The following is a 26,974-nucleotide window of genomic DNA, read 5'->3' as shown; positions in this document are numbered from 1 at the left end:
ACATCCACGCATGAAAGGGTTAAAATTAACACTCTTATTTATCATGCATGCATTTCGTGACAATGTTCTCGGCCACTCTTGATTTGTCATTTGTGTTGAGTCACAATCAAGTGTCCTTTGTGCCATTTCTTCCATGACCTCTTCGTATCTCCTGTACAAGCGGAAGTGTTCTAAAACCGTGGCTCTCCAGTGACACAGAAAGCGTTTTCCTCCGTGTGTTTGCTCCATTCATGGCGTCTCGCTGACATCAGCTGATGCTCATTCAGTATCCAAATGCTGATTCATCATTAGAAGAGAAGCAGTGCCCAAGGGAGAAAGGTCCTATTTCAGAAAGAGAGGAGTGAGACAAAACGTTAAAGCGATGCTGCTTTCATGGCCAATTAAGCCTTAAATTCTCCCTCAGTGTTTGTGAATTCAGAACAGCTCACACCTGTTGCCAACACAGTGCGTCACAGACCGAAGCGTCGCCACTTTTTTTCTGCAACGAGGGGGGCAAGTCCCTCGAGTGTGGGTGGACTAAACACAGATGAGTCACAGTGACGACAGAATCAAGCGTGCATGTGCAAACAAACTCAGCACATTACGAAGGTAATGAGGTGGGGGGGGTTACGTAAAATACTTCCACGCCAGCCGTCTCCATGGGGCCCAGAGATAACTGTCCTGATGCAGCTTCAATAAAATCTAAAATGACAATTGGGCCGATGAGCTTTGGCAATCCTAGCAAAGGATCTCTGGAAGCCCTGGGCGTCAACAGCGGCGGTACGCCTGAATCAGTATTCCCTCCAGAATACAGAGGGACTAGAGCATCGATCGCCATGAATCTAAGACAATGTTCCGCTGTGAAGCATGGATGAGGTGCAGGCTCAGTGTTTGTCAGGGACTTTTTACGTCTTATCATTGGTTCTCAGTATAAATACAGCTGTTTTGAGACAGACAGAGGATCCTCAGAGAAGTATCATCCTGTTGGGACACTAAATACGTGGCGATGCTAGAAGGAAAGAGGCTTGAAGTTCACCTCCCAGCAAGACAGCAACACTCAACATGAAAGAATGGAGTAAAATTAGGTTTCTTGCCTAAAGAGTGGACTTAATTTACACACAACAAAAAGTGCTAAACAATCATAAGCTCTTTAAGAGAAACTGCACATGAGAGATTTTTGTGGGTAAAAAGTGTCTATCATTTTGAAAACACCATACTCACCAAGATGGTGATGTTTCTACGCTGCGCAAAAGTTGAAACATCACAAATCAGCCCCTGTTTAACGTTTTTTTCTTCTTCTTTCCCCCTCCCCCCCTCCTGCTTACATACTTCTCCAAATCATGCCTCAACACAGGCTGCTGCAATCAACATGAAGCTCAGAAAAACGGAGCCCCTGGAGAACACAGCAGGGTTCAGTCTGGATGGAAAATGTCACCTGTCATCAGGGAGAGCTGCTCTTTCTAAGGGTCCTGCTTTGGTTGCCTTAGATTCTTTCCACAGCTGCCACTCACCTGCAGGGTTGCTAATTACAGGATGCCTTAAAGATTACAATAATGCATGCCGCAGCCCCCCCCCCCCCCTGGAGTGCAGCACGCAAATATCTGCAGACATGTAAAATGTTTACAGCAAAGACAAAGTAAGTGATTAAGGGTGAAACATATTTACAGATGCTTTGCCGTCGGCCAGATGTGATCAGTGTTAGCTGGCAAGAGTGAGGAAAAAAAACAAGAGAGCAAAAATGAAGAGATACAACTTCGAGTTATGCATTTTAATTTATTTAGTTCCTAAATGAGTTCATGAGCCTGCTGCTATCTTCTCCTTTAGTGTCGAGCTAAATCTCCTCCTCACTGTTTGCCCATAGCCTTTATTTCCCACAATCCCTCAAATGACTCCAGGGCAAGAAAGAGAGCTTCTTAATAAAACCCACTTTCAAGACTTATGAGCAGTTCTGGTTGTGAAGGCGCATACACACACACACACACACACACACACACACACAACACAATACTTTGTTAAAGTAATATGTCTAGAGCCCATAGAAATTAGTTTACATAAGCATCCAGAGATACTCGGCTCTCCGTAGGGTGTTGTAAGATGTAACAGATTGGTCGTTATCTCATGCCCGCTGGTCTGATAAATTGGTTTCGAAATTCTACCAATCAGAAATCTTCTAAAGTATTCAATTATGTTAAATGGGTAAAGTCCTGAATATACTTGACGAGAAATACTGGTGTAGGAAGAAAGCAGCTTGGAGTGTGTGCAGAGCACGCGCGATACAAAAAGAGACGCTAATAAAAAAATCTGCTGAATACAGGCACAGACTTTCGCTCTGTGCAGCTGAAAATGACTCTTGTAAAGACTAAGACAAACACTCAGCACATGCAAGGACAGTTGTTATGGTAACCGGCAAATTCATGAACCCTGAGGACAGAAACATGATTGCAGCAGTCTAATCACTGCAGCTGACACCAGCAAACACACACGTGCTGCTCCGTTTTTGCCCATGACCTTATTGTGTTCTTGATTTCATGTTTCACTTTTAGAATAGGTCAGGGTAATGCAGCACAAAATTATAAAAAAGCAACAAAAAAAAAAAAAGATGAATGAGCAATGATATGTATAATAGGAAGGAACCATTGGGGGTGTTAAACGGAGCCCCCTGGTGGTTTCTTTGGATAATTACTTTTTTTTTTAATCCTTCCGCCCCCAGCTATTTGTTTCACAGCTTTTTGTAAAAAAAAAAAAAACGAAAGCAAAATTACTGAACGTGTTTAGAGAAAAAAAATCTATTACATGTTGTTCTTTAATTTTTTAGTTTCAAAAATTTTATTTTCTTTAAAGACAGGTTTAACGCAGCATTTAGTTCAGTCATTTGGAAATAAATAAGACTTTTCAGAATATATATTTTCAAAATACCATAAAATAAAGCTAAAGAAATGATATAAATATTTTTTTTCTTAAATCCTTCTCTATTATCAAAGAATTAAAAATAAAAATGAGCATTTTTTTTAATGCACTTAAGTTAATTAAACTTTCAAAATATTGCATCTTAAGCGCTGGAGAGTCAAATACCTTGCAAGATTTAGCTTTTTCAGAATATACTTCAAATGCAATTGAATCAAGCTATTTTTGGAATGCGAATTACAAGTCCAGTGATCTTGTGGCAATAATATTTTCATCCCTTCAAGTAGATCAAACAGAGCTTTGTTAAATGCATGTTTCATGCATTTAACAAAGCATGTTAAATGCATATGTTTCAAGAGCAACATATTATGAAAAATGTTGGCTCCGCTCCCACAGTGCTTCTTCAGCAAATGTGCAGTGATTCAGAACGTCGTGCTTTTTCAGCCTCAACCGACGGAAGATAATCGGCTTCACATTGAAGTCGAGGCACGTTTTGTTCTTTGAATTCTTCAGTGAACGAGGCCAAATGATCAGATTTAGTTGAAATCAGAAGAAAAACCTTCCTGTGCTCACATTTCTCTCTAGGCAGTAGATTTCCCACTTGCATACATTACCAGTCGGCCTGTCTGCAGCCTTCTGCCAACATCCATCACACTAATGCAAGAGGAGGCATTTGTTTACAAATCAGTTCTAATGTTTTTAACCGTCTTGAAAGATTATTCTTGGTATATTTTCCTCATTGACTGTTTTACTTACACGGGTTATCTTCATCTGATCAAAAAACAATAAATAAATAATTCCAGACCATGAAAAAAAAAAGGCTTCATGGTCTGGCGCATGTATGTATGACAAACTAGCAAAAACATAATCTGTAAGGTGACACATCCTTTTCCACAGCGCTATAGAAATTGCTATTTTATTTATTCTACTTTAGAAGTGACACATACAGATCACTAGGTCTACTGGACTTGAACTCAGGATGTTTTCAGAAGTTAAAATCGTCCTATAGCACATTGTTCTACACGGACATGTTTACTTCTTTTAAGTGAATTTCACCACTGATCCAAATTAAATATAAACAATTGTATTACTTCCTATTTTAAGATATAAAAAAGTGAGCAGGGCGCTGCTCTCCGAAGACTGGAGTTGGCTGCAACAGCAATATTGTAAATGAACCACTGGGTGTCGCCATAGAGCAGGTGTTTTCAACCCCAGTCCTCAAGGAGTTGAAAACGCATCTGCAACTTTCAGACGTCTCCCGGTCCAGCAGACCCGAGTCAAACGGCTGAATCTCCTCCTCCGCAAGTTTTCCAGAGTCCTGCCGTAGAGTCCCCTGATTATTTGACTCAAGTGTGCTCAAGCAGAGACGTATCTAAAAGTTGAAGGACACTGGAACTCGAGGACTGACGTCGAGTGCCTCTACTGTAGTGGCTCCGTCCAAGCCCAACTTGCCTCGTCAAATATAACATCAAACACAAAACTCGAGGGTTAATTCATGGCTTGAAATGTTTGTACTCATTGTTTGACAATTAATTTCACATTTAGCTTCACTCAAGGCACTTCAAAAGCCATGCACATGTGTCAGCGCGGCCAACGCAACAAGATACGTCCCAAAGCTCTGCTCCTATTTGACCTTAGTCAAGCCCTTTTAGCCTCTTACACTAAATAACTTACCAGGAGACTTCAGTCAGGTTGACGAGGGTTCAGGAAGCCTCGGGCAACACGGTGGGATTGGCAGTTCAAAGCTTTGAACTAGAATGAGCCTGTTACACTAACACACACGCACACACACACAAAAACATTCCCTGAATTAAACTTTGTAGGAATTTTTTGTAAGAAAGGAGAGCACAGAAACTTTTTTTGTTTTTTTTTGTAACGGAGATGTTTATTTAGACAACTGAATGCATGCCAGAAAGAACTGTGTCACAGCAGCGGTAACTCTCTGCTCTCTCATACTTCTAAATCTCAGGGAGAAACAAACTTCCGAGTGCTTTTGCGGAACAAGATATGCTCTAATTTATTGTATTAACACTTTACTTTCATGAAGTTGAGGAGAGGGGGGAGGACACAGTAGATGCCATCTTCGAATCAAAGGTTAAGGGGGTTTTGGGGGGGGAAAGATCCTCAACGGCTTTGGCCAGAATGTTTGTCATTCATATCACTGTTTTGGCAAAAAGACAAAAAAAAAAAAAAACGTTCAAGGGAATTGTAGCTCTCACACAAAACACGTAAAAAGACGATAGAAAAAGATGCACTTACTGTAAGGTAGCATTCACATGCAGTATAACGAGTCTTCTCCTCAGACTAGATTTAACAATATTCTCCACTATTTCTTACAGAGATTCACAGCTAATGTTTTTCAGTTTGGAGAATTATCTTACACATAACAGCTACTAGGTGAAACGAGGACGTGGCGGACGGGTCGAGAGAGAGAGAGAAAGAGGACATGACGAAAGGCAAGAGAGATCAAAATTGTGCTTATCGTTGTCAAAAATGAGATTAGTGAAGCCACAAAAATGTTGACACTTTTATCCTTCCCCCCACCTCCTACAAAAGGGGTTACGCTCTTCAATAAAACTTTAGCCAGTTGGTCCGGTAATTAGACTTGGTTGCTGATGCCATCGTTCTTGCAAATGCACTGATGAGCAAAAATATATCAAAAATAAATCCAACCCTTTCACGAAAAAAAAAGAACAATAAATAATAATTAAATGGTGCTCTTGTACTGTAATTTTACTGTATATACACAGATAGTTAAGGTTGATGTATATATGTACACAAAGCAATTCAGACTGGGTTTTCAGCATAGCTGCGAACTGGGATTTTTGTCCCAGTTTTTATTCATTAAAAAAAAAAAAAAAAAGTATTAACATCATAAGTTACTCAGGAAATTCAGGGGGCAGATGGGATTATGCACATAAAGAACAGGGCAGTGCCTTACAATAGCATTCCTAAACTTTGTCGCGTTTTTGTCTCGTCGCGACGACAAACCTCGACACGCTTTCGTCCGCTACGACAAAGTGGTGGACACAGTCGTGAAATGGAAAGAATAGGATGCAAGCTTCTCCAAACTTTTCTCACAAGGACAAATCTGAAAAGTGTGGCATGCATTTTTATTCAGCACCCTTTAATGTTGATACCCGTAAATATAAAAAAAAAAAGAAAAAAAAAGAAAAACAACAAACAGCCTTTAGAAGTTACCTAATTAATAGTGTGCACCTCTGTGTACGTTATTATCAATGTAAATACAGCTAAACTGTGGAGGCCTCACAGGCTTCCTAATGGACAATATTGAACAAACAGCATCATGAAGACCAAGGAACGTGGCAGACAGGTTGAAGAAGTTGAGGAGAAGTTTAAAGTAAAGTTACGCTATGAAACTACATCCCAAGCTATGGCCAAATATAGAGTGATGCTTCATCTGATACCTGAAAATCAAAGGAGTACATGGCAGCTGCAAACCCCTAAGACTAGCTTAACTTGACAGGCTGGTGAGGAAGAGCACAATCAGAAAAGCAACCAAATGTGGAGATCGCGGAAACATCAACATCTCAGATGAAAAAAATCTGCTGTCTGTTGGAAAACTATCAAGTCACATTAATTAGGGGCCAATTAATTACTAGAAAATTACTAATAGAAAAAAATCGAAAGCCACGTGTCCATTTCTTTCCACCTCACAGTAATGTGCAACTTTATGCTGGGCTATAAAATCTTGAAAATACACGAGTATTTGAAATAGTTTGCTGCGAAAGGCTTAACTGAAGCGAGTACTTTTGCAAGGAACTGTCTTCTTTTTTTAGAGGATCTGTGCACCTCGATCGAGGGCAGATTGCGAAAAAGGAAGCAAACGTAACAGGAAACTCAGACTCTCATAAGGTAAGGAGTAAAGAAAATAGCTTATTAAAATATTGATTGACAACAACATGCACAATGCCTTCCCAGCCTCAGAGGAATTGGTTATGATGAAGAACTTGGTCTGCACAGTGGTATAACTTTGCATGATTCCTTTGTTTTTTTTTTTTTTCTTCTTTGTTTGAGGACAACTGGTGCAAGCCGTGCACACGTCGAGGTGAACCCTTCTCTTTCCCCGCTTTGAGGGCGCTGTTGTTGCTCTGCTCTTCTCCTTACAAAGTTCTTCAGAATACGACTTTTCCAAACACTTTCCTAGTGTATCAAGTTCACACGTGGAAGCAGGTCGCAGTGGATCATTCGTTTCTGTTTTGCGCAAAATGTCTGCAAATGTATGAACGTCTCTGCGGCTGTCCCGTCAGCGATAGAAGTCAGACAAATCCGTGACTTAACTTTTTTTTTTTTTTCAGTCCCAGTCTTATATTTGTAGCTTATGTACAGGAGGTTTGAAAGAGCGTCTGCCAGAATGTATTCCCAGGCAAACAGGGATGTTCTTGCAACTTTGTCGAACGCATTCCCGGCTTTCAATCCTCTGCTCGTCCTTTTCACAAGTCCTGTCCAGTCGTCTTGCTTTTGTTACAAGGATGTAGTTCATGTATGTTATGTCAGAAAATGTGCTGGATGTTTTATGTTTTTTTTTTTTATATTATACTGGATTCACAACCCATAGTATGAGCTGATGCTGATGCATGGCTTTGTGCTTGTACGTGTGTAGATTTGCTTGAAGGTGTGCATCCCAGCTCCTTTTCTCAAACGCTACGTGGGGGTCTCTGGAGCTCATGGGTCCTCCTGTTGCGTCCCTTCTTGTTTTCCTGCATCCGCCTCCATTTTGCCGTGTGCTGGCTGCTGACCCGAGCGCCCCCCGCGACCTGCGACCCGCCCTGCGCCTTTGCTCCGTTCTGCGTCTTCGGGCCACTTTTAGGGGCCGCGCTCAGATTCGGTTGACCTTTCTGGTTGCTCTGGCTCCGAGTTGGCCCCTCCCCCACCGGATCTCCGGCTTGAAGCCACGGCCTGCTGTTTGGCGGACTGGCCTGCTGTTTCTGAGCGGTGGGGGCCGCAGCTTTGGGTCGCACCGCGGAGCTCGGGGCACCGTCAGGTTTGCCGTTGCTGTTGGGAGCTTTCGCCTTCTTCTGTTTGCGCTCTTTCTTCCAAACTCTGTCACAAAATTCCTCCACGCTGTTCAGCTCCGGGTGGTCTAAGAGAGACAGGAAATCTCTGTACCAGACCCTGTGCTTGGCCGAGTTACCTGCGCCGGCCCCTGCGCTGGGAAGCCCGGGCAGAATGTCCCCCAGTCTCTGGGTGGGGATGACCTGCAGGTTGAGACGCAGCAGGGGCTGAATGAAGCCGTGCTCCACTGCCTGGCAGTGATAGACTCCCGTGTCAGACAGGGACAGGCTGCGGATCAGCAGACCCTGGTCTGTGCGCAGCACCCGGTCATCCATCTTAATCTGACACAGAAACACAGACGCAACAAGAACACAAATTAGGAGCAATACAGAGGAAGCTTAATGAGTCTAAACCACATTTAATCTATGCACAACTTTTCACGGACCAACTTTTTATTTTTATGTCTTAGGCTGTAGTGGGCTTTCTTGTACAGGAAGTGGACAGGAAATAAGGGGGAGAGAAAAGGGAAGACATGCAGCAAATGATCCGAGACTGGAAACTGAACCCAAGTGCGTTAAGATCGGCAGCCTGCCACTGCAAACTGAGCCGCACAGCGCCCCGTTACTAACATTTACACCCAATTTCTTTGTTGTGTATTTAAACAAATAGCAACTTTAAGACGACTGCCGACGAAGCGGTGCGCAAAGTCACCTGTCACTGTTATGTCATATTTAAATACCATGTATCCCGACTTTTCGACTTCACTTTATGCACCACTTCCTGTTGTGCCATAACATAAAATCCCAATTGCAGTTTGTGGCGCTGAAAAAGGCTAAGGGAAGGCTCTGCCCGCTCGTTTTTTTTTTACATCGACACATATCATATTCTGTGTTTCTAATCCAGCTGTAATATCCGTTCAGGTCAACTTATAAAACGTCTTTGTTTTGCATCAGATAAACCTTCGGACCCACTGCTCTGTAGCTCAACTCGGCTTCCTGTATCCCATTTCTGTCTCTTGCCAGATCTTGAAACAACACGCTCTCACTGACCAGCTAGAAAAATAACGCCACAGCGCCAATCTTTTCAAAACGTAATTGGTTACATCCTCGGGTCAAGAAAGCGACCCTATACATCCACACCCATGGCTTTTTCTGCACTTTGAGTTCCGTAGACTAAAGATAACAAAGGTTTTGGCTCAGAGAATAGGGCAAGGGGGTAAAAAGTCATTTTATCTGCAAAAATTATAGATTTTTTTTTTATCGCTTATAATCTATACTGCAAAGGCACATCCAGAAATGTCCCCGTTCTTCAAAGATGCTCCCCATTTGACACAAAACGGCACATGCTCGCACAAATGCGCACACAAACCTCCTGCTTGCGATCATCATTGGGCCTCTGCAGCTGCCAGTAAATCAGCGCTCTTTGAGATTTGGGGCTGCACTCCAGAAACATGCTGCTGTTTTCCACGCCGAACACACTCCTGTCCTCTATGCTGCCTCCCAAACCATCCACGTTGTCTAACGAAAGAAAAAACAGTCAGAGAAATTATCAATGGAAGATGGCGCGTGTGTGGGAAGTAGTTGTTTTGAGTACCGTGATGTTGAAGGTCTGAGCACTGCGAGAGCGGATCTCCGTTCCTGATGTCTTGTCGCCTGGTTCTCCTGTGGTTGAAACGACAGTTTAAAAGACTGTTGGCAATGAGAACATCAGGGAAGAAATCCATGTTATACCGACCCCTTGCCACTAGTTTTTTGTCATGTACTGTTCGATTTCAAACACTAGAGGGTAATGTTACCCAACGCAGCTGAAGAATGGCATGGAGTTCACGCTTCATTCCACTGCTTATTCGCATAAATGGAGCAAAAATAAACAATAAACCCTAGAATCTGGAGAGAAAGTAAGCCTGCTAATCAAGGCAATGCCTCACTTCATTTCCCTCCGCGGAGCCAATGTTACGGGACACATTCTGAACTGTTTTGCCATTGAGAAAAGCCTCTTTTTTTTTTTTTTTTTTGTCATCTCTTTGTGAAATTCCACTACGTCATTTGGGCTTCTAACATAATGGTGAAGCATTTTCATAGTGCGGCTTTACTGACTAGCTGTGAATGTCCCCCCCTCCCATTATCCCCCCCCCCCTCGCCTCTAACTGTCACGGTTTAAAACTGTTGACAGGCCGACTCGTGATGTAAGAAGAAAATGAGGTGAGCTCAACATGAGGGCTGAACGGAAAGACGCTGAGCAGCAGAAACAAAACAAAAAAGACACAAAAAGTTTGTTAAAATGGTCGGTAAATAATGTTTTTGAATTTTTTTTTTTTTTTTTTCAAAATTGGTCACATTATAACCACAAACATTTTTTGGAATTTTATAAAATGCAAATTAGTGTATAATTGCTACTTAGAAGAAAAATGATACATGCTTCTTTTTTTTTTTTTAACTCTTTATTCTGGCACCCAGAAATAAAATCAAATGCAATTGCAATCTGAAAATGAACAGAGCGTGGCACGACTGCCACCTAAGCAAGAGGCGCATTAATTGGAGAAGAAACCAAGAGGATCACAGTAACTTTTATAATTAATCTGGAGAAATTATAGAGAATTAGACATGCACACTACTACTCTGGCGTTTATGGAAAAATGGCAAAAAGAACTCGACTCCACATCACTGTCGATACGAGATCTGTCTATGGTAGTGGCAGCATCATGCTGTGGGAACAGTTTTGTCCAGCAGGGAAAAATGATTGCATTTTTATTTAGCAGTGTGGGACCAATGACAAATGCATAATCTATCTTATCAAGTCTTATTCAACGTCATGAACTACTTTGTGTTGCTCTATCACGTAAATTCCAAGAAAATATGTTTTCAAATCCAAAAAAAAATAAAAATAAAAAATGTAAATAAGGGATGTTCTCTCCTCTTCCCTGCTTTAACAACGTGTTCTCTACTCCTCAAACACTCTCTGTGCATTTCGTGGGTTGGCATTTCTGTCTTTTTATGTCCCTTTCTTGTTCAAGGGAGGAAAACTATGTGCCGTGTCGACGAGACCTGAGAGGAGCCAGGCCTGGCCTTTAACCATGGGGTGTGCCATCTCGGCTGTCACCCTGCCAGGCTGGAGTAAGCTCACTGGCCCAATTCTGCTGGTGTGAGAAGTCCTGGATGAATGAGACAGACGGCTGGTGTTGCTCGATGTGTGCGAGAGCTGCAGCGGTCGGCTCAAGCCTGCTGGTTACAGCGCCGGGTAATTTGAGGGTGTTCATACCTCCTGGCTGCAGGGTGAAGCGGTCAGACAGCTCCTGTTGGCTATAATTTAGTGCATGTGAGCTGGAGTATGTATATTTATGAGTGCGTGTGTGTGCGTGTGTAGCCTGGGCTGTGGGGTGATGGACACAAAATTGCTGCTGGCAGGAATACTAACCCAGGTTCCCGGATTGTATTTCTTGGAATGCATACTTGTGCTTGCGCGTATTTAACGAGAGTTGTTTTGTGTGTGTGTGTGTGTGTCTGTCTGTAATAATCTGATCACTTCCATGTTTAGGCGGTCTGGCATGTGAATTGTGTCTATGTTTTTCTTTTCTTTTTGTTTGATTTTTTTTTAGCCACACCTTCAAATGCAGCTTGCAGGTGTAGAGGAGCGACTATATTCATTGACGTGATTAGAAAGAAAAGACATACGGCCGTAGCAAATTCTCAGAGGACAAACAAAGCTTAAAGAGGAGTTTTCAATGCGTCTAAGCTCCCACCTCTTGGCGGTAGGAAAGTATCTGGAGCACTCAGCGCCATCCCAAGCGCAGTAAGGGTCTCTGGCCAGGCAGCACTCGGCGCAGGCTTTCCCATACACCTCGCAGCGGTGTAAGGACATCTGTGATACTCCCAGGGCTGAGCCAAGGTACAGCTGTTGCTGTGGGAGTGAAAGGAAAGGCGAGCACGTAAAATTAAACGTCCCCGCGTGGCTCGACTGGAGAATTACTCACAAAGAAAAGAAGCCGCTTGTGGGTTTTTGTTGTTGGAAGGAGGGACGTGACCTCCGTTTGGTGAAAAACCAACAAGCGCTTCTTCAATCACTTGGCTTGAACATTTATGGTGTAACGATGCCGTGTGAAAACAAGCTTTTACCTGTTTGGTGGAAAGCTCCATAGCCGTAATGGGAGTGGGCTCCTGCGCAAAACAAACACGAGGCAGTGAAGTTCACAATACGAGTGATGAAAAACACGGAGGTGGAAGAAAAAAAAAACCAAAAGATCTGCAATACGGACAATCTGGTAGAATCGCTTCGTTTTCGACGTCTTACCCTGAAAACGGTCATCTCCTCGAGCACAACCTCCTCCAGGTCATGCCAGCTCTCTCTGGGAATCGTTACCACTTTTAGCACTGTTCCCATATCTGAAGAAAACAGATAAAAATATAACAAAGTGCGTCTGACTCATTGTTTTTTTTTAACTTTCTAGACTAGGTCAACTGATCCAAATACTTAAATCCCCCCATGCATCTCTTCTCTCAGTCATTTCACTCCTCCATTGCCCAATACGGTGCATTTAAGCATTTTAAATGTGAGACGACTCGGCCATTTATGCCCCTCTTCTGTCAGCGGGGGGAATAGATTGATCGAGTGTGGTCAAAATCGCTGTGGTAAAGTGAGCTTGAGAAAGAATGAGGAGCTGAGGCAGAAGTCATGAGAACAAAACCGAGACATAAATACTCATTTTCTGATCACTTCACAGCAGTTAAGACCAACAAAGAACAACCATTTAGGGATGGATCTTTTGGTTAGCCCAGCAGATGCTGCATTTTCCCCCCCCTCTTCCAGCAGCTGGTTCTAGCAGATGTACTGTAGTAGGAAATGTAGTGTCTTGTACTATTTCAGAATTTTTTTTTTTCCATGTCACAGGCCAACACAGTGAAGCGCATAATTGAGAAAAATTAGAAATGGTTTAAAAATTGTTACCGTAATACAAGTCCTAAAAGTGTAGAGTGCATTTGTCATTTATTCAGTGTATAAACCCAGTTGCTCCGTGGCGCTGCTAGTAGAGACGTGAAAACTACTCAAATATAGAACTAGATACCCTAGAACAATAGGGAAGGGTTTGACAATATTCCTAAAAAAAAAAAAAAAAAAAACACAACGGAATGGTTTAGATAACGTTCGGCGCAGACCTGCAGATTTAAAAGATGTCCACAGTTTTGTTTTTTTTTGTCTGTAAAAGTTTTAAAACATTGCTTTCTTTTCTTTCCACTTTAAAATGACATGCTTCTCTGTGTTTTCCAGGACATAAAATCTCAGTGTACCATCATGTCTGTTGTTGTGTGTGTTTGCAAGAAGCCACCGTGAGTCTGTTTCAGGCTAATTTGCTTCGATTGAAAGAAAAGAAAAGTGCAAAATTAACTAAAAGCTTTTATCGGACGAAGCTGCCACGCGTGACGAAGGATTGTACCTGTGCCTATGAACATGACATCGTATTGCCCGTCCTCTGCTTCGACTCTGTCCACCACTAGCTGGGAGAACTGGTAGTCCACATCCGTTCGAACCATGATGGGCCGTCCCCCAATTGGGTGCACTGGGTTGTACATGGCAGGATGACCCCTGGCGAAGGTGATGACATCGTCTGGAAGGTCCTTGGTGGAATCAAAACCTCCGAATGTTTTGCTGGGGCACTAAAATGTTAAAAAAAATAATAATTCAAGCGGTTTTACATATGCATTTCTCTGAAAAAGGTTATGTTCTGCAACTCAACACTTACAGTGCCAGGGCGGGGGTAGGGCACTCTCCCTTGGAAAGGGACCCATTGGTAATTGGGCCCATCTCTGTGGGCATAGGGACCCAGGAAAACCCTCCTGATGTCAGCCATGCTGTACATGCACACCGCCGAGCCTTTGAATATGTTACTGTGGAGAGAGAACGTCAAACTCAGGAAGGGTGAGAGTGCAAAACTATGCAGAAACGGGGAGGGGGAGGAAAGGTTTATTATAGACAAACAAGGGGGATTCATAAATGATTGGGCACAAGGCCGGGATTAGGGTCTTGCGGAACACCGAGGAAAGACAACAAAATGACCCTTCATCACACAAAGATGGAGAGGCGCGAGGCTGTCATTACCTAAGTACTAGATGACAGATTGGAACTTCTCTCTGACTGTTCTCAGCCCCGTGAGAACAGACAGGAATTTGGGCACGCCACCAACAAAACCGAAGACCTGCTAGAGAGCTTTTCTTAAAATCCCTTCCAATATTTTTGCTAGCCTTTGCCTGTGCCAGATGGATGGATTTCGCCTTCCCTGTTCATATGAGCTCCAAACAGGCAAAGAACAGTCATGTGGAAAAAACAGAGTAGGGGTGGGTGGGGGGGCGGGAGAAGGGGCACCTATCCGGTATATGCTTTGTAGGGTCAAACAGATTGCAGCAATTTACGCATCGACTCATCTAGATGGGGAATTTGGTAACTCCCAATGAATATTATATAATCGTACAATGATACAGTGATAATTTGAACTTAAGGCAATTATCATTCAGTCATGTTTAAAACTTCTTTTTTTTTTTTTTTTTTTTTTTTTACAGGGCTCCTACCCAGCTACCCAACCACTATACACATAAAAACTATAACCTTGAGTCTGGAAAAACGTTGAGTTTCGACATAAAAAAATGTGTAGTCGGAACCTTTGATTTCACCATTGGATTATTATTTGATTTAGTCTGTTAGCTCCTAAAAATATTCTAAAGTTTACTCACTTACATCCAGCATTTAATTCATTTTTTTTTTTTGCCAGATGCCCACATGTGAGATTTTGTTTCATGAAGCAGATCTTCAGCACATCTTACGAACCAAATGTCTCAGGAACATTCAAGATGTCCTTTGTGTTGCTGACTGCGGTAGGAATTTGTATCCGGCTAATTAGGGATGTGGCTGGCATACACACACACGGCCAACATTATCCACCAAAGCATGGAAGATGAATGGATTAGCATTTGGAAATGTTAATTACAAAGAAATTCAATTAACTCCAGGGGCAAGAAAAGACACTCCAATATGCGCGCTCGGGAAGACGAGCGGTTATGTGTTTGTGCAGACACACAACCAAAATAATATGCTAAATACACACACACACACGCGCGCACACATGCATACACACGCAGGGGCACACTCCAACATTGATCTGTCAGTTACGGCTTCCGTGTGCCTCATTAAGCAGTGATATTAAAAGTCAGTTCCTTCTGAGTGTCTGGTCTATTCATCTCTGAAAATCGGCCACTTAGAAAACCAATTAAACCCCTTTAATTCCTCAATGCCCCATAATTGAATTTTACAGCCCACGTGTGTGTGTGTGTGTGTGTATGTGTGTGAGATTTTGTGCAGCAGGCGTGCGAACACGTAGGTGGACGCCCGCCAACGCGCGCCAGCCTCAGCAGAGAAAAGCCATACGGGTGTGGCGTCGCGAGGCGCCTGTCCGTATGTGTTAGCCCGCACCGCTGTTCCATTCAGCTCGTCTTATCGTTGGCTGTGATTGACGGGGAGGCGAGGGGGGGTGGGGGGAGGGCGTGTGTGTTTGTCCTCTTTTGAAGCCCCTCAAACACAGCAGTGGACACAGAAAAAGGGGCCCCCCCTCCTTTCCCCGAATGCAAATGTACCATCACCACGATAAGTGCCACCATCTGTGCCATTTCAGTTCATTTATCTGCCCTTCCCCATGAATTCACCTCTCCACATGCTTAAAAAGAGCCACACCCGGCCCCTGAGAAAATCCCCATTCACGGCTGTGGGTGGTGGCCAGGGAAGGAACGCGCATTCCTGCTAAGTGAATATCATGTTTCTCTGGCTCCCTCATGCTCCGTAATGCGATTTCCCCGGCAAGGTTTGCCAGGGTTTCGATGAGATGGGTGGGGATGCGGGTGGGGGACAGGTAGCGAGGAATGGGGGAATTGGATGAAAGTAATTCCTAAGCAGAGAAGTGGAGAGGTTTTTGATTGGAGAGGGGAAACAACCGTAGGACACCTGTAAGTGAATTAGAGGAGTGCTGTCTGGGAATTTCGACTGGACCACGCTTGGTCGATCACATTCTCCGCTGAGCTTGAAATGCTAACTAAATTACACCCTAAAAAACAAAAAGATAAAGTTATTTAATGATTACCTAATAGAAAATATAAAGCCTATGTTTATAACATACAAAGAAACTCGATTTGCCAACGGAAATAAATCAACTCCTTTTGATCTCCTGGCAGGAAATTGACGAAACAAATACGATATGGCCAGAATTCGTCGCGCTATTTGAGAATTTAAGCCCTTAAAGCAGAGACTGAAGGTCATTGTGTTTAAGGTCTGTACCTTGAAGTGGTGAATACGGCATAGATAACTGGATTCTTTGGGTCCTTGGAGCTCATGAGAAATACATCCTCTAGAAATCAGACATAAAAATGAGAGAACATTTTAAAACGGATGCTCAACGTTTTTTTTTTTCTTTTTTCAGTTTTGCAGATTAAGAACCCACACTTACGCAGTTCATCAAAGTGTGTATCAATGCCATTGACCCCGGGAACTGAACAGATGAGACGAGCCTTTAGAAAAGTCGTCCACTTGTTCACGAGGCTCCTGTGACCTCCCATGTCATTCTGCAGAGAGGAATTACATTTCTGTCAGCTCTACATGCACCCGAAATACCTCGAGCAGAATTAAATGGGACTGGTGTTATTACGATGAAGATCATGAGAGGGATTTTATTCTGTTTGTGTGTGTTGTTACCTTACACAGTTGTCCGATCCTGGCAATCGTAGCCTTCCCGGTGTGCTCTCCGTCCATTGCGTTCTCCTTAAAAAAGAGGAAGATCTTGTCGTCCTCAGGGTTGTCACTTTCAGGGATCAGGTTTACACCAATAAATCTGGGGTCTGGAGCAAAAAAACAAACAAAAAAAAAAACAACAAACAAAAAAAAACATTATTAAAGCATATCTTAACTTGCCTACTGTAATGTTACGGGATGTCCTAATTGGTGAAATTAGGTGAAATATCTGATTTCCTGACAAAACAATTAATAGTGTCTGTTGTACATATGTTATTTGACTTTTATGTGTACTGAATTTATATCATCATTGTAACAAATCTCGGTTTTCTCTTCATGATATTTGTATGATATTCCATGGCATTGGCTAGTACAGCTTCCCAGCTGACTGTTCCTGTTGGGGACAACAATTGTATAATCTTTCGTGAAGCAAGAACTTTTTTTGGTACATTTGGTCTGGGGAAAAGAAGGAAAATACTTTGATCTTTGTGAGTACCTTCTGGATAACACTGTGAAATTAAGCACATTTCGACTACGAGATGTAGAGGTTACACATGGGGAGCAAAAATGTTGCTTCACATAAAAATACATCTTTTATTTTAGACAGAAGCTGTTTCAACTCAGATAAATCTTTAGCAGAAACTCGTTTTAGAGCAAAATTAATTTTTTTACATTTAATGAAATGTTTATCCAGGACATGGCATCTTCAAATGTTTATTCATAAATGACTCTGGTAGGTTTCAGGGACATCAAAAATCCAGATTATGACGTCCATAATTATTTCTAAATTCCAATTTCAAATCCAGTACTCTGATGTTACGACTCCGAAATCGGTTCGGTTGTATTTTGAGTTATACCTCGGTAAATTCCTAACAGCCCCACACTTTGTGCCATAAGTGCTCCAGATCCAGATTCAATAAAAGCCCCCCATCTCCATACCACATCCTCACAAAAAAACGCATGGCTCTTATAAAAACTGAATAAATATATAATGACCTTAAGTTTGAGAAAATATCAAGGCGATTCGGAAAAGCCTGAATTTAGGTAACTAGCGAGCAGAAAGCTGCCACAACCACTAACGGCATCATCACAAAGCGTAAATCGAGCCTCCGTCTGAAAAGCTTGGGGGTTAGCTGGGTAGAAACAAGCAGTGCCATGTTACATCGCTGCAGCCTTTTAGGATATGGAGTAGCCGTGAAAAAGGAGAGTGCGGCCAAAGTGGGGAGCAGATTTATAATCGCCCGCGTTGGTGCGAGAACTCCGTTATAAATCATGTAGACTTCTCGAGACCTTTTTACGACGAACACGGCCTGCTAAATGTACACCATCAGAAATCTTTTTAAGCTTAAAAAAAAAGGAAAAAAAAGCGTTTTTCAATTGACCGCACGTGTTATCGACAAAAGAGCTCTTTATTCAGAGGATATCAGGGTGAATAAGAATGTGAAGAAATCCATAAATAAACCTAGCAACCTCTAAACTACCATTTAACCTTAAATCCTTTAAGAATCATCTGGTATTACTGATCCATTCCATAGTATTGCTCTTGTTACGTTCGAGTACCATGTAACCTTGTTGATAAAGGCTCAATGGAAGATCCCCTCCCCAGTAATCCACGCAATTACAATCCTCCCTTTGTTGAGACGCCGTTTGGATTTCGCAGAGCCGAACGGCTGCAATCCCCGGCGTATTTGTTTGAACAAGGTGAAAGATTGATGGGGATTAGAGCTATAACAAAGACTTCTCCCTTCTAAATGACTCCTATTAATACGTCACAGTAATCAGCACCACCGAGACCAGTATTTGTGATTTTGATGCTATGGGTGGGGATTGAGAGGAACTGGAAGGAATTTGACTCCACTACAGGAAAACAGCTGAAAGTGGATTAGTTCTGTGGGAAAGAGGGAGGAAAAAGGGATGGCGCAGCTTGAGGGAAAAGTTCGAACTGACCTTTTGTGGCTCTCTCGGTCCTCTTGCAGTGGTGATAGATCGCCAGAGAGACTGAGAAGTCAATAACCCTCTCTGCAGCTCTAATCTTACTAGAACAAGAAAAATCCAGTGGCGCTCTGAATGAGCTCTGATATCTGATGTCTGCGCATGAATGGAAATGTTTCAAGACCCGAGGCTTAGGGGAGAATTAAATGCTTCAAAGTCTAATGAAAAGATCAGCAGTGTCTTTTTTTTTTTTTTTTTTTCTAATTGTGGGCTGTGCTGGTGGTTTAGACCACACTTATCCAATTTTACTTGACAAGTAAATATTGATGAAAGTTGAAAATTTAAAAAGCCAAAAGGTTGGCTTTTTAACAGTTGGCTGAAGAGGAAGGCCACAATTTAGTACAAATGCCGTAGCATTAACCAAACTTTGAATTTTGATCATTTACCTACATTCTCTAAGCCGTGACGTTTTGCTTTCCTGCTTCATTGGTTCATGAGTAGTTTACGACTCGGCCAAAAGATAACTCCCACAGCTTTGCTGCTGGAGCTGGTTTCTCAAAAATAACGGCTGCTTTTCAGACCGTTTTAATTTCAGTGCCGTTTTGCTCATTAAAATAATAATAATACTTCTCAGAAACTGTAGAGGAAGTCCAAATGTTGGCCATCTCCTCCATCAACTATCTACTGTGGCCACAACAAAGTCCACTTCTTATTGGCTGATCCCTCCCTCATGACATCTCCTCTACGGGAAGCTCTAGCTGTGGGAAGCTGGTGTGGTTTTCCAACACAAAGTTTAACATTTAAAGGAAGCTTTTCTCCTTCAAAGAGGCTAAAACAGACCCAGGCATACGGCCTTAACAATCTTTGCATACAACATATCTGTCCCAACCTAAAACTGACAAGCGAAGGAATGGGTTTATCTTATGTTTTTTTCACTTAGATTAAAAAAAGAAGCCAAAAGTTTTAATTAAAGCATTAAAATAAGATTTTTTTATCTTAAAGAAGAACAAAGTTTATCATACCATTAAGCCATCGTGAATCGTGCTGCTCTGTTCTGATTGGATGATGATCTCCGAGGGTACGGAAAATGGCAAAGTCCCTTCCCATGAAATCAGCAGACGTTCCAGAGTACAGCTCTCCATCTGCCGACGAGTGGTTCCAGTCAGAAATAAAGAACCGTCTCCACGGTGACTGCGTTCGTTGAGGTGATGAAGGCGGCGGTCAAACTCACCAAGCAGGAGTGACGCTGAAAGCATTTTGGGGTCGTAGGGGCTTTTCCCTCTGCCGTTCTCAAATTGGGAGGCCAGTCGGAATATGTTGTCCTGCGGTGAAAAGGGGGTCAAAGTTCAGCTTGAGGCTAATGAAAGCCCGGTTGAAGGTACATTTATAGTCTGTGTTTCGAGTTACAATATATTCTCATTATAGCGTTCTATTTTGGGCTGGGATGCAAAACAAATTCAGCCTGACATGAGCAGTGAGTAATGTGCTGTTTTTTTTATATAACACAGTTGGGCTGCTCTGCCACAGGTCAACAACAGTTTCTGCAACAGTGAAGTGTAAAGTAAAGTAGGAAAGAGCAGAAATAAGTAAGATTTTCTTTTTTTTTATCCAGCGATGGCACTTTTTTTTTTAAAGCTCAAATATCTAAAATAAGGCCTTAATGGTGAAAGCACTCACTGCTCTGCCCATTAGTGGTCTGCAGAACTCATGCTGGTGCATTGATTAACCTGCAGCCCTCTACTGAGAAAAGTGATTAATCTTTAATATAAGAGAAGAGTTATTTAATATCCAGCTGCTACAACTGGACTATTTGCAGGCCCATCTTTTCTCACACAAAAGAAAACACAAATGGGAAGGTAATTGCTGTGGTAGGCATTTCAGATTCTGCAGCGGCGGCGGTGCCCTTTACGACAAGCAAGCACTCATTTAAATTGCCGTCTGCATATCCACCAATAGATTAAAAAAAAAAAACTAGAACTTTTAAATTATCTCGGAGTATATTAAATAATCAAATACCTCTGCTCTTTTGCCCATTTCCAGATAAGCGCAGATGGGGTGGAAGGCTCCTGTTCCACAGATGTACAGATGGGTCTGGTTATACGGTTGAAGGACCCGGATGAAATTAGAACACTCCTTCTGAAACACAAGTAAAAGAAACACCAGGGCTTTAACATTACAGATAACTTTATACAAGGAATATATCTCATTTTGGTAAAGACATTTTTAAGAAAATTGTAAAAGCAATCATAGCTATTGAACTTCTATACTTTGTCACAATGCAATTTATTTTAGAGGAATTTTAGATAATAAATCAGCAAAAAGCAGTGAATGAGCGGAAAGGAAAGTAACACATACATACAATAAAAAAAAACAGCAAAAAAAAACAACAAAAAAAAACAACCTGTGGCTTTATTTACATTTATCCACTGAGTTAACATTTTGTAGAACCACCAGAACCATAATCACCCCAATTATGCCAGGTCACGTTTCACATGTCTCTACCAGGCTTGCACATCTGGAGATGGACAATTTTGGCTTTCTTGTTGCCACTCTTGCATAAAAGCCAGACTTTTACAGGGGGACAACTAATAGCTGTCCTGTCAACAGATCCGCCAACGTGTACAGTGGATCTCTGGCATTCCTCCAAAAACTGCCATGTGCCTCTTGGCTGCTTCTCTGATTTATGCTCTTCTGGACCGGGCTGTTAATTTGGCAGTACGGTTCGGTGTTAGTGGGGCTGCAGTTGTGGAATACCTTTGCCATAGTTTAATGACAGACTGAACAGTGCACTGTGTGCTTCCCATAGGTTGGTAGAGTATGTAAGAAACTTATTCCTGATGTAAAAGAAAAAGTTTAGAAGTAGGGATACTTTCATAAGCATTTGGTGTCTTCCAACTGAGGGGGGAAAAAAAGAGAAAAGACTAAAAACAGAAAGTATCCGGGCTTGGGAGAACAGCTTTGATTAAAATCCAGTATATGAGCGACTTTCCAGTTGGTTTGGAAAGACTCACGAGGCAGAGTCTCCATCAAGGCAACCCCACCTGGAAGTCAAATCAGGGAAATCAGCCGCAGCTCTTTTAATGATCCATATGCTTGAATTTACACACACACACACACACACACACTGTTTGGTTTGGCTCTCCTCTAACTTTTGATGGTCCCAGCGGTGTGAGACTGTTTATTAGGGCGCTAATCAGCGCCATTGGTTAATGCAGGAGGCTTATTAGCAGCCTTGAGGAGCTGATTTAGGCACATATGTTTAAGAGATTAAGCTCAGGTTAGCCCAATTATGAATACATGCTCAATATCCGTCGAACAAATCGGTGCACAGCTGCAGGAGGATTTGGAAAAACAGAGCACGTCACGTTAGATGACAGCCAAATTACCCCCTTTCTTTCCCTGCCTCTTTAACACACATATATCTGTTCAGACTTTCAAGCTCACAGACGCCTCGTTCTGATTATGTGATGATGCGAGGCAAAAAAAAAATGGATGCGGGGCATCAGGTTGAAGTGATGACATTTTCCAGAGCAGCATGAATTAACAGTGTGATCACAAGTTGCAGTCCTTCCTCCAGCATAAGAAATTTCTGTTATTTTTCTAAAAGGGCAAAAAGTGTTGCTTCAGCTCCGACTGTTTTATCTTCCTTGGTAATTTTCCTCAAGGAGAAGCTTTGACATTCTGAGAAATAATGTACTTTGGTTCCTTGTTTAAGAGGGTGGCCGCTCTCTCCGTTTTGTAGAGACGAACTCTACAAAACATTTGGAGAGAACTGCCGGCTGGCTTTCAATGGCTGGATTGTTAGCCTGCAAGCAGACAAGATAAAAATTGGGATTTATGCTTTCATGGGTGGCAAGAGGATGAACGTTTTCTTGACTGGACGCCTGTCTGGTCTCACGAAAGGAATCAACACCAACACAATTTGGTACCAACATCAAACCACGAAAACAATTAAGTCTTCGAATATGATCTTTCAAATTGCATGCCATGTCATTGTCGCTGTCATTTTGGTTGCAATCATTGGACTTGGTGTCAAATTCCCAGTAAGAAAAGTCACTTTAGTGGGCAACTCATCCTAACTAAAAACAGTTAGGATGTTTAAAAAGATCAGCTAGTATTTTCACACAAAATGAGTCAAAAGTATCAATAATATTGTCCATTTAAAAACGTCAGTAAGACATTTATGCGACTGAACCTGCATGCAGAGCTGCTGCCTTGAACGTATGGGTCTCCGTTCCTTAACGACTTTACCTTCTGTTTCCTCCCGTTGAACTGCCGAAGCCCTCTGTCCGCTCACATCATTCTCACGCCCTATTATGTGCATTTCATCAACTTCAATAAAGCCCCTCAAGGGTCAACCGTGTTAAGAATTTAACACGGGCGTCTTTGTTGGAGTCGTCAGCTACGCGGTAGGTAAAGTTGCACCTAAACACTGACAGGTGTTGGGAGCAGTGACACGAGTGCAGCTGTGCGTTGCCCCCCAGTAATAAACCGCTTCCTTGATCACAAAACCGTGACAAACAAAATCCACACGGAGAATAAATGACTCATTTTTGGATAAATTTAATCACTCCTTTTGGACAGGGTGTTGAGCATGACTCCCCGTCAGAGAAATGGGTGGACAGATTTGGACATGTGTGGGTAAGTTAAGACAAAAAATAAATAAATAAAATAAATAAATGACAGGATCGCTGAGTAAATCCAGAAAACGTACTGGACATTTTGCAAGAAAACGGCTGGATTTTGATTTTCTTTTTCCATGATTACTGGGCAGCAAATCACAAATGACATCAGGAATTTCAACACAAAGCTCTAGTCGTGTGTCTGAACTCACGGTTCAGTACATTGTGGTGCAACAACCTGGACAATGTTACAGTCGCTGAGCTAGGAGTAGCAATAAAGTCCTTGGGCATTTTTTTTTAGAGGGGGGCAGCTGTTACATTCGCTTCATGGCTGTAAATTGTGGTTTAGAGAAAGGCATTGCTTTTGGGAGCTCTGAATGCTTTGGTAATGTCCTAATCAAGGCCTCTCTGTGTTTTACCCCCGTCTCTGCTCTCACCGCCTCATTCTCAAAGGTAAACATTTTCACAGCATGCAAATACCTAACTTTGTCTATTGTGTGATTCTGTGAACTCTTTCCTGTGTGTGATGGAGTGCCAGTGTGCTGCTCATGTGCTTTGGAATGCAAAAGTATTCAAATCCCCTGATGTTTTCCAGATTGTCTCACAACCCCCCCCAAAACCACCCAGTTAAACATCATGGTCGTAGTATCATGCTGTGGGTGTTCATTCGGGGTAAATAAGTGCAACTAAGTACAAGCAATTAAATAAACATGTTAAAGGCTGCTATATACGGGAGGTTCAGGTTCCAGAGGGAAAACAAGCCAGAGTACCGGTAAGATTGTTTGGGCTAACACCTTGTGTATAAGAATGACCCAGTCAAAGGCCGGACCTAAACTCTCTAACTTTGCAAGGGGCCATTTTCACTTTAAGCGAAACCCCAGAAATCTGCCGTTGACTCTGAGCACAGAGGAGCCGCCGAGTTTCAAAGGGATGCGTGCAATTCCAGATAATCCCACAAAACCTGCAGCCCTGCCCTCGAGATTCATCCAACCGTGAAATTGAGATCGGATACAACACCGAGAGGGCCTTTCTAAACAGCAACACAAAGATAAGATACGCCAAACACCAGCGAGCACACAAAGTCGGTCGCACGCGGTCCGTGTTGGAGCAGATTTGCCCCCGCGAGCCAACGCGCAGTGACAGATAACATGAATTCAAACAAAAGATTTCCCACATACAAATTCACATGCGTGCTGGAAGTCCGCTACATAAAACACGCCTCCAGAATTTAATCTATTCATCGTGGAAAGCCAATCACCTCAGTGTCATTGTCCTTGCCCCGTTTATGCACCATGTACACTCGATCCGTAAGGTTATTTGCAGGTGCCGCTGAGAAACGGTGAGCTGGCCCGTAGAGGGTTAAATGTGGCAGAGGTGAAATGGAGCATCGCCTTTATCAGAGGTAATTTTCTAGCTCTCCAGTTCTATTGTCCCTTTTAAGAATACTCCGTCGAGACCCTTACTTCTACTCTAAATAACATTTTAGATTCATCTGAAAAGATTCAGAGAGAAGAAGAAAAAAAAAAAGAAAGAAAATTGAACGGATAACGAATACTCAGTCCATGGACAGAATCCAAACATGATGCCATAATGAATGAGGGACTTACTGCCGAATCCTTCCCTGCCCACTTGCATTCATCCCTCTTGGAGGGGGTGGCGGGCCACGCAATCTGTGCAAAAAGGAGAAAGACAAATTCACGTTAGAATGGAGGTTGAGAGAGAGACGAATGTGTCGTCTCGTGAGACGAATGCAGGGAAACCGTAAGTCCTCAGTGCAAATCGGGGGGATAAAGGGGAGCATTTCCACTCAAAATTCAGTTGAATTTGCCTTGAAGCGATCCATTTCAGGTCACTATACAACGTATTTCCGATAACGAGGCGAATACAGCTCACAGGAAAACAAATCGAAATGAATAAGTTTCACAAAGTAAAACATGCCAGGTGTTTTTTTTTTTGTAAAATACACTGAAAGCGATCAGAATATTCAGGGGTGTCAGCAGCTGTTCTCATTCGAATTTCCTCTCGTTAAAAATCTTAAACATGAGGTTGTACTTTTCACTTCAAATATGGTCAGAAAGTTGTGTTTTGCAACTCGACTCGGAGGAGTTTGATCTCACTGTTATTCACATGTGGCCCCTGGTGTCGCATTAATTGTGGACACACACTGAAGGAATAAACTGCCTTTAAGTAAATCTAGGATGATTATGCTCTCAGGACACAGTTGTGACAGAGACTTCCCCCCCTCCCACCCTCTCCTGGTCACACAGATGTCAGTAGACAATGGAAATATATGCACATACATGTTCATGCATTAATACATTCTCACATTTCCTTAGTCCAATAATGTGCTGCATCTCCTCTGTGGATCAGCTGCAGTTTGTTAACACAAAAACCTGTGCAGCTTTTTGGCATTTTCCTGTAATGATGCTAAGCAACGCTTGTAAACAAAAGAAAAGGAAATTCAGGGACACATTTCCTCTTCTTTTTTCTTTTTTTTTCTTTTACATGGGTATGCATTTTTCATCAGTTTCTTTTCCCTGTGCAGCTCCCTGCAGCCTGCAGGCAAGTCCATGTCAGACCCGTGTGTCTGATAGCAGCCCGAATCAGATAAAAAGACCGTTAACCTAGTCCAGGTGGAGTAATGGAATTACGAACAGCCGTGTCTGGACCGAGACAGACGGCGGGCGGAATGAAGGCAAAGAGAAAGGGAGATGAAGTAATGGATTCCAGAGGGGATTTGGGCGGCAGAGGAGAGGCGATTTAACTCGAGCGCGTTTCTCTCCAACACACAAATACCACCAAACTTCAGACTGAAGGGGAGGTTTGGAGTTTTACCTGTTTGTGGTCTCTGTTTATGTTGACTAAGTCGAACGAGAAGACGTAGTCCTCAGCTCCAACCAGCAGTCTCCCTCGCTCCTCGTCCAATAAGAATGTGTCGTAGCCCGAACTATTTGCCAGGCCATTAAAGGTAAGGAGGTTACTGGATTCTAACATTTCTGAAAGAAAGAAGTACAAATAAAGAATCACAAAAATGCAAAGATGAATTTCAAGTACAAGTAGTGCCAGTAAATATATTGCAGCTTGCTAACATTCTGCTTTTTTAGTATCTGGGTAAAAAAAAAAAGTTATATATACATATAAATGTATATATATATATATATATAGCTAATCGTGACGTGAGGCACTGCAAAATTATAACCAAGGAAATTGCATGTTTCATTAATGTCCACATAAATATTTGCAGGCGCTCACAAACCGAAGCGTGCCATTCAAGTCCGGCATTAGCAGTTTTAAGAGCGCACAGCATGTCACAATCAGGAACCGAGCTCAGGCTGCTCAGCCGTGTGATTGGCTGAATAATTCATAATGGAGTCAGAAACAGTGGAAACACTTCATGTAAGGAATCATGCGTGGGTGGGTTTCATGTATCTGCAAATAGGTTATTACATAAATTACCATTAAGGGGATTTAGGACTGCAGACGCACTTCTGCACAATGTTTCATTTAGACGTACAGGTTCGTGTAAGGTATGAGATGTCGATGCGACGCAGAGCAGAGAAGAAAACCAAGAGCAATCTGTGGCCTTTAGGTCCAGCTGCTACTTCATCCATAAGTTAAAGTTTAATCACCAAATCTGGGTTTCATCAGCTATGAGGAAGCTTAGAGCTGCAGTAAGAAAGCCAACAGAAGAGACCACTTGTTTTCACAAAAAACTAGTTGAAACAAAATGGAAATAAAATTACAGAAACGGATTTCCGTTC

General features: G+C 42.4%; 1 protein-coding gene across 1 annotated transcript in view; it reads right to left on the bottom strand.

Moving 5' to 3' along the window:
• Positions 1 to 4,738: 4,738 nt before the first annotated feature.
• sema3aa (sema domain, immunoglobulin domain (Ig), short basic domain, secreted, (semaphorin) 3Aa) overlaps positions 4,739 to 26,974 on the bottom strand; it is a 38,044-nt gene continuing 15,808 nt past the window's right edge. Inside the window, exons 2-17 of the mRNA XM_014982419.2 lie at positions 26,049 to 26,209; positions 24,821 to 24,883; positions 20,608 to 20,727; positions 19,823 to 19,913; positions 19,614 to 19,733; positions 16,624 to 16,766; positions 16,379 to 16,493; positions 16,210 to 16,279; positions 13,634 to 13,778; positions 13,328 to 13,547; positions 12,187 to 12,278; positions 12,012 to 12,053; positions 11,639 to 11,796; positions 9,493 to 9,560; positions 9,268 to 9,416; positions 4,739 to 8,240 (exon numbers count right to left, since the gene is read on the bottom strand). Coding sequence (XP_014837905.2) covers positions 7,542 to 8,240; positions 9,268 to 9,416; positions 9,493 to 9,560; positions 11,639 to 11,796; positions 12,012 to 12,053; positions 12,187 to 12,278; positions 13,328 to 13,547; positions 13,634 to 13,778; positions 16,210 to 16,279; positions 16,379 to 16,493; positions 16,624 to 16,766; positions 19,614 to 19,733; positions 19,823 to 19,913; positions 20,608 to 20,727; positions 24,821 to 24,883; positions 26,049 to 26,209 — 2,456 coding nt within the window. The 3' untranslated portion in view covers positions 4,739 to 7,541. The remainder of the gene's footprint in view (positions 8,241 to 9,267; positions 9,417 to 9,492; positions 9,561 to 11,638; positions 11,797 to 12,011; positions 12,054 to 12,186; positions 12,279 to 13,327; positions 13,548 to 13,633; positions 13,779 to 16,209; positions 16,280 to 16,378; positions 16,494 to 16,623; positions 16,767 to 19,613; positions 19,734 to 19,822; positions 19,914 to 20,607; positions 20,728 to 24,820; positions 24,884 to 26,048; positions 26,210 to 26,974) is intronic.

This window comes from Poecilia mexicana, unplaced genomic scaffold (genome assembly GCF_051168715.1).
Source record: "Poecilia mexicana isolate PSO_F unplaced genomic scaffold, ASM5116871v1 scaffold_23, whole genome shotgun sequence".
NCBI lineage: Eukaryota > Metazoa > Chordata > Actinopteri > Cyprinodontiformes > Poeciliidae > Poecilia > Poecilia mexicana.
The sequence above is the reverse complement of the archived record's forward strand: the minus strand, read 5'-3'. Positions and strand labels throughout refer to the sequence as shown.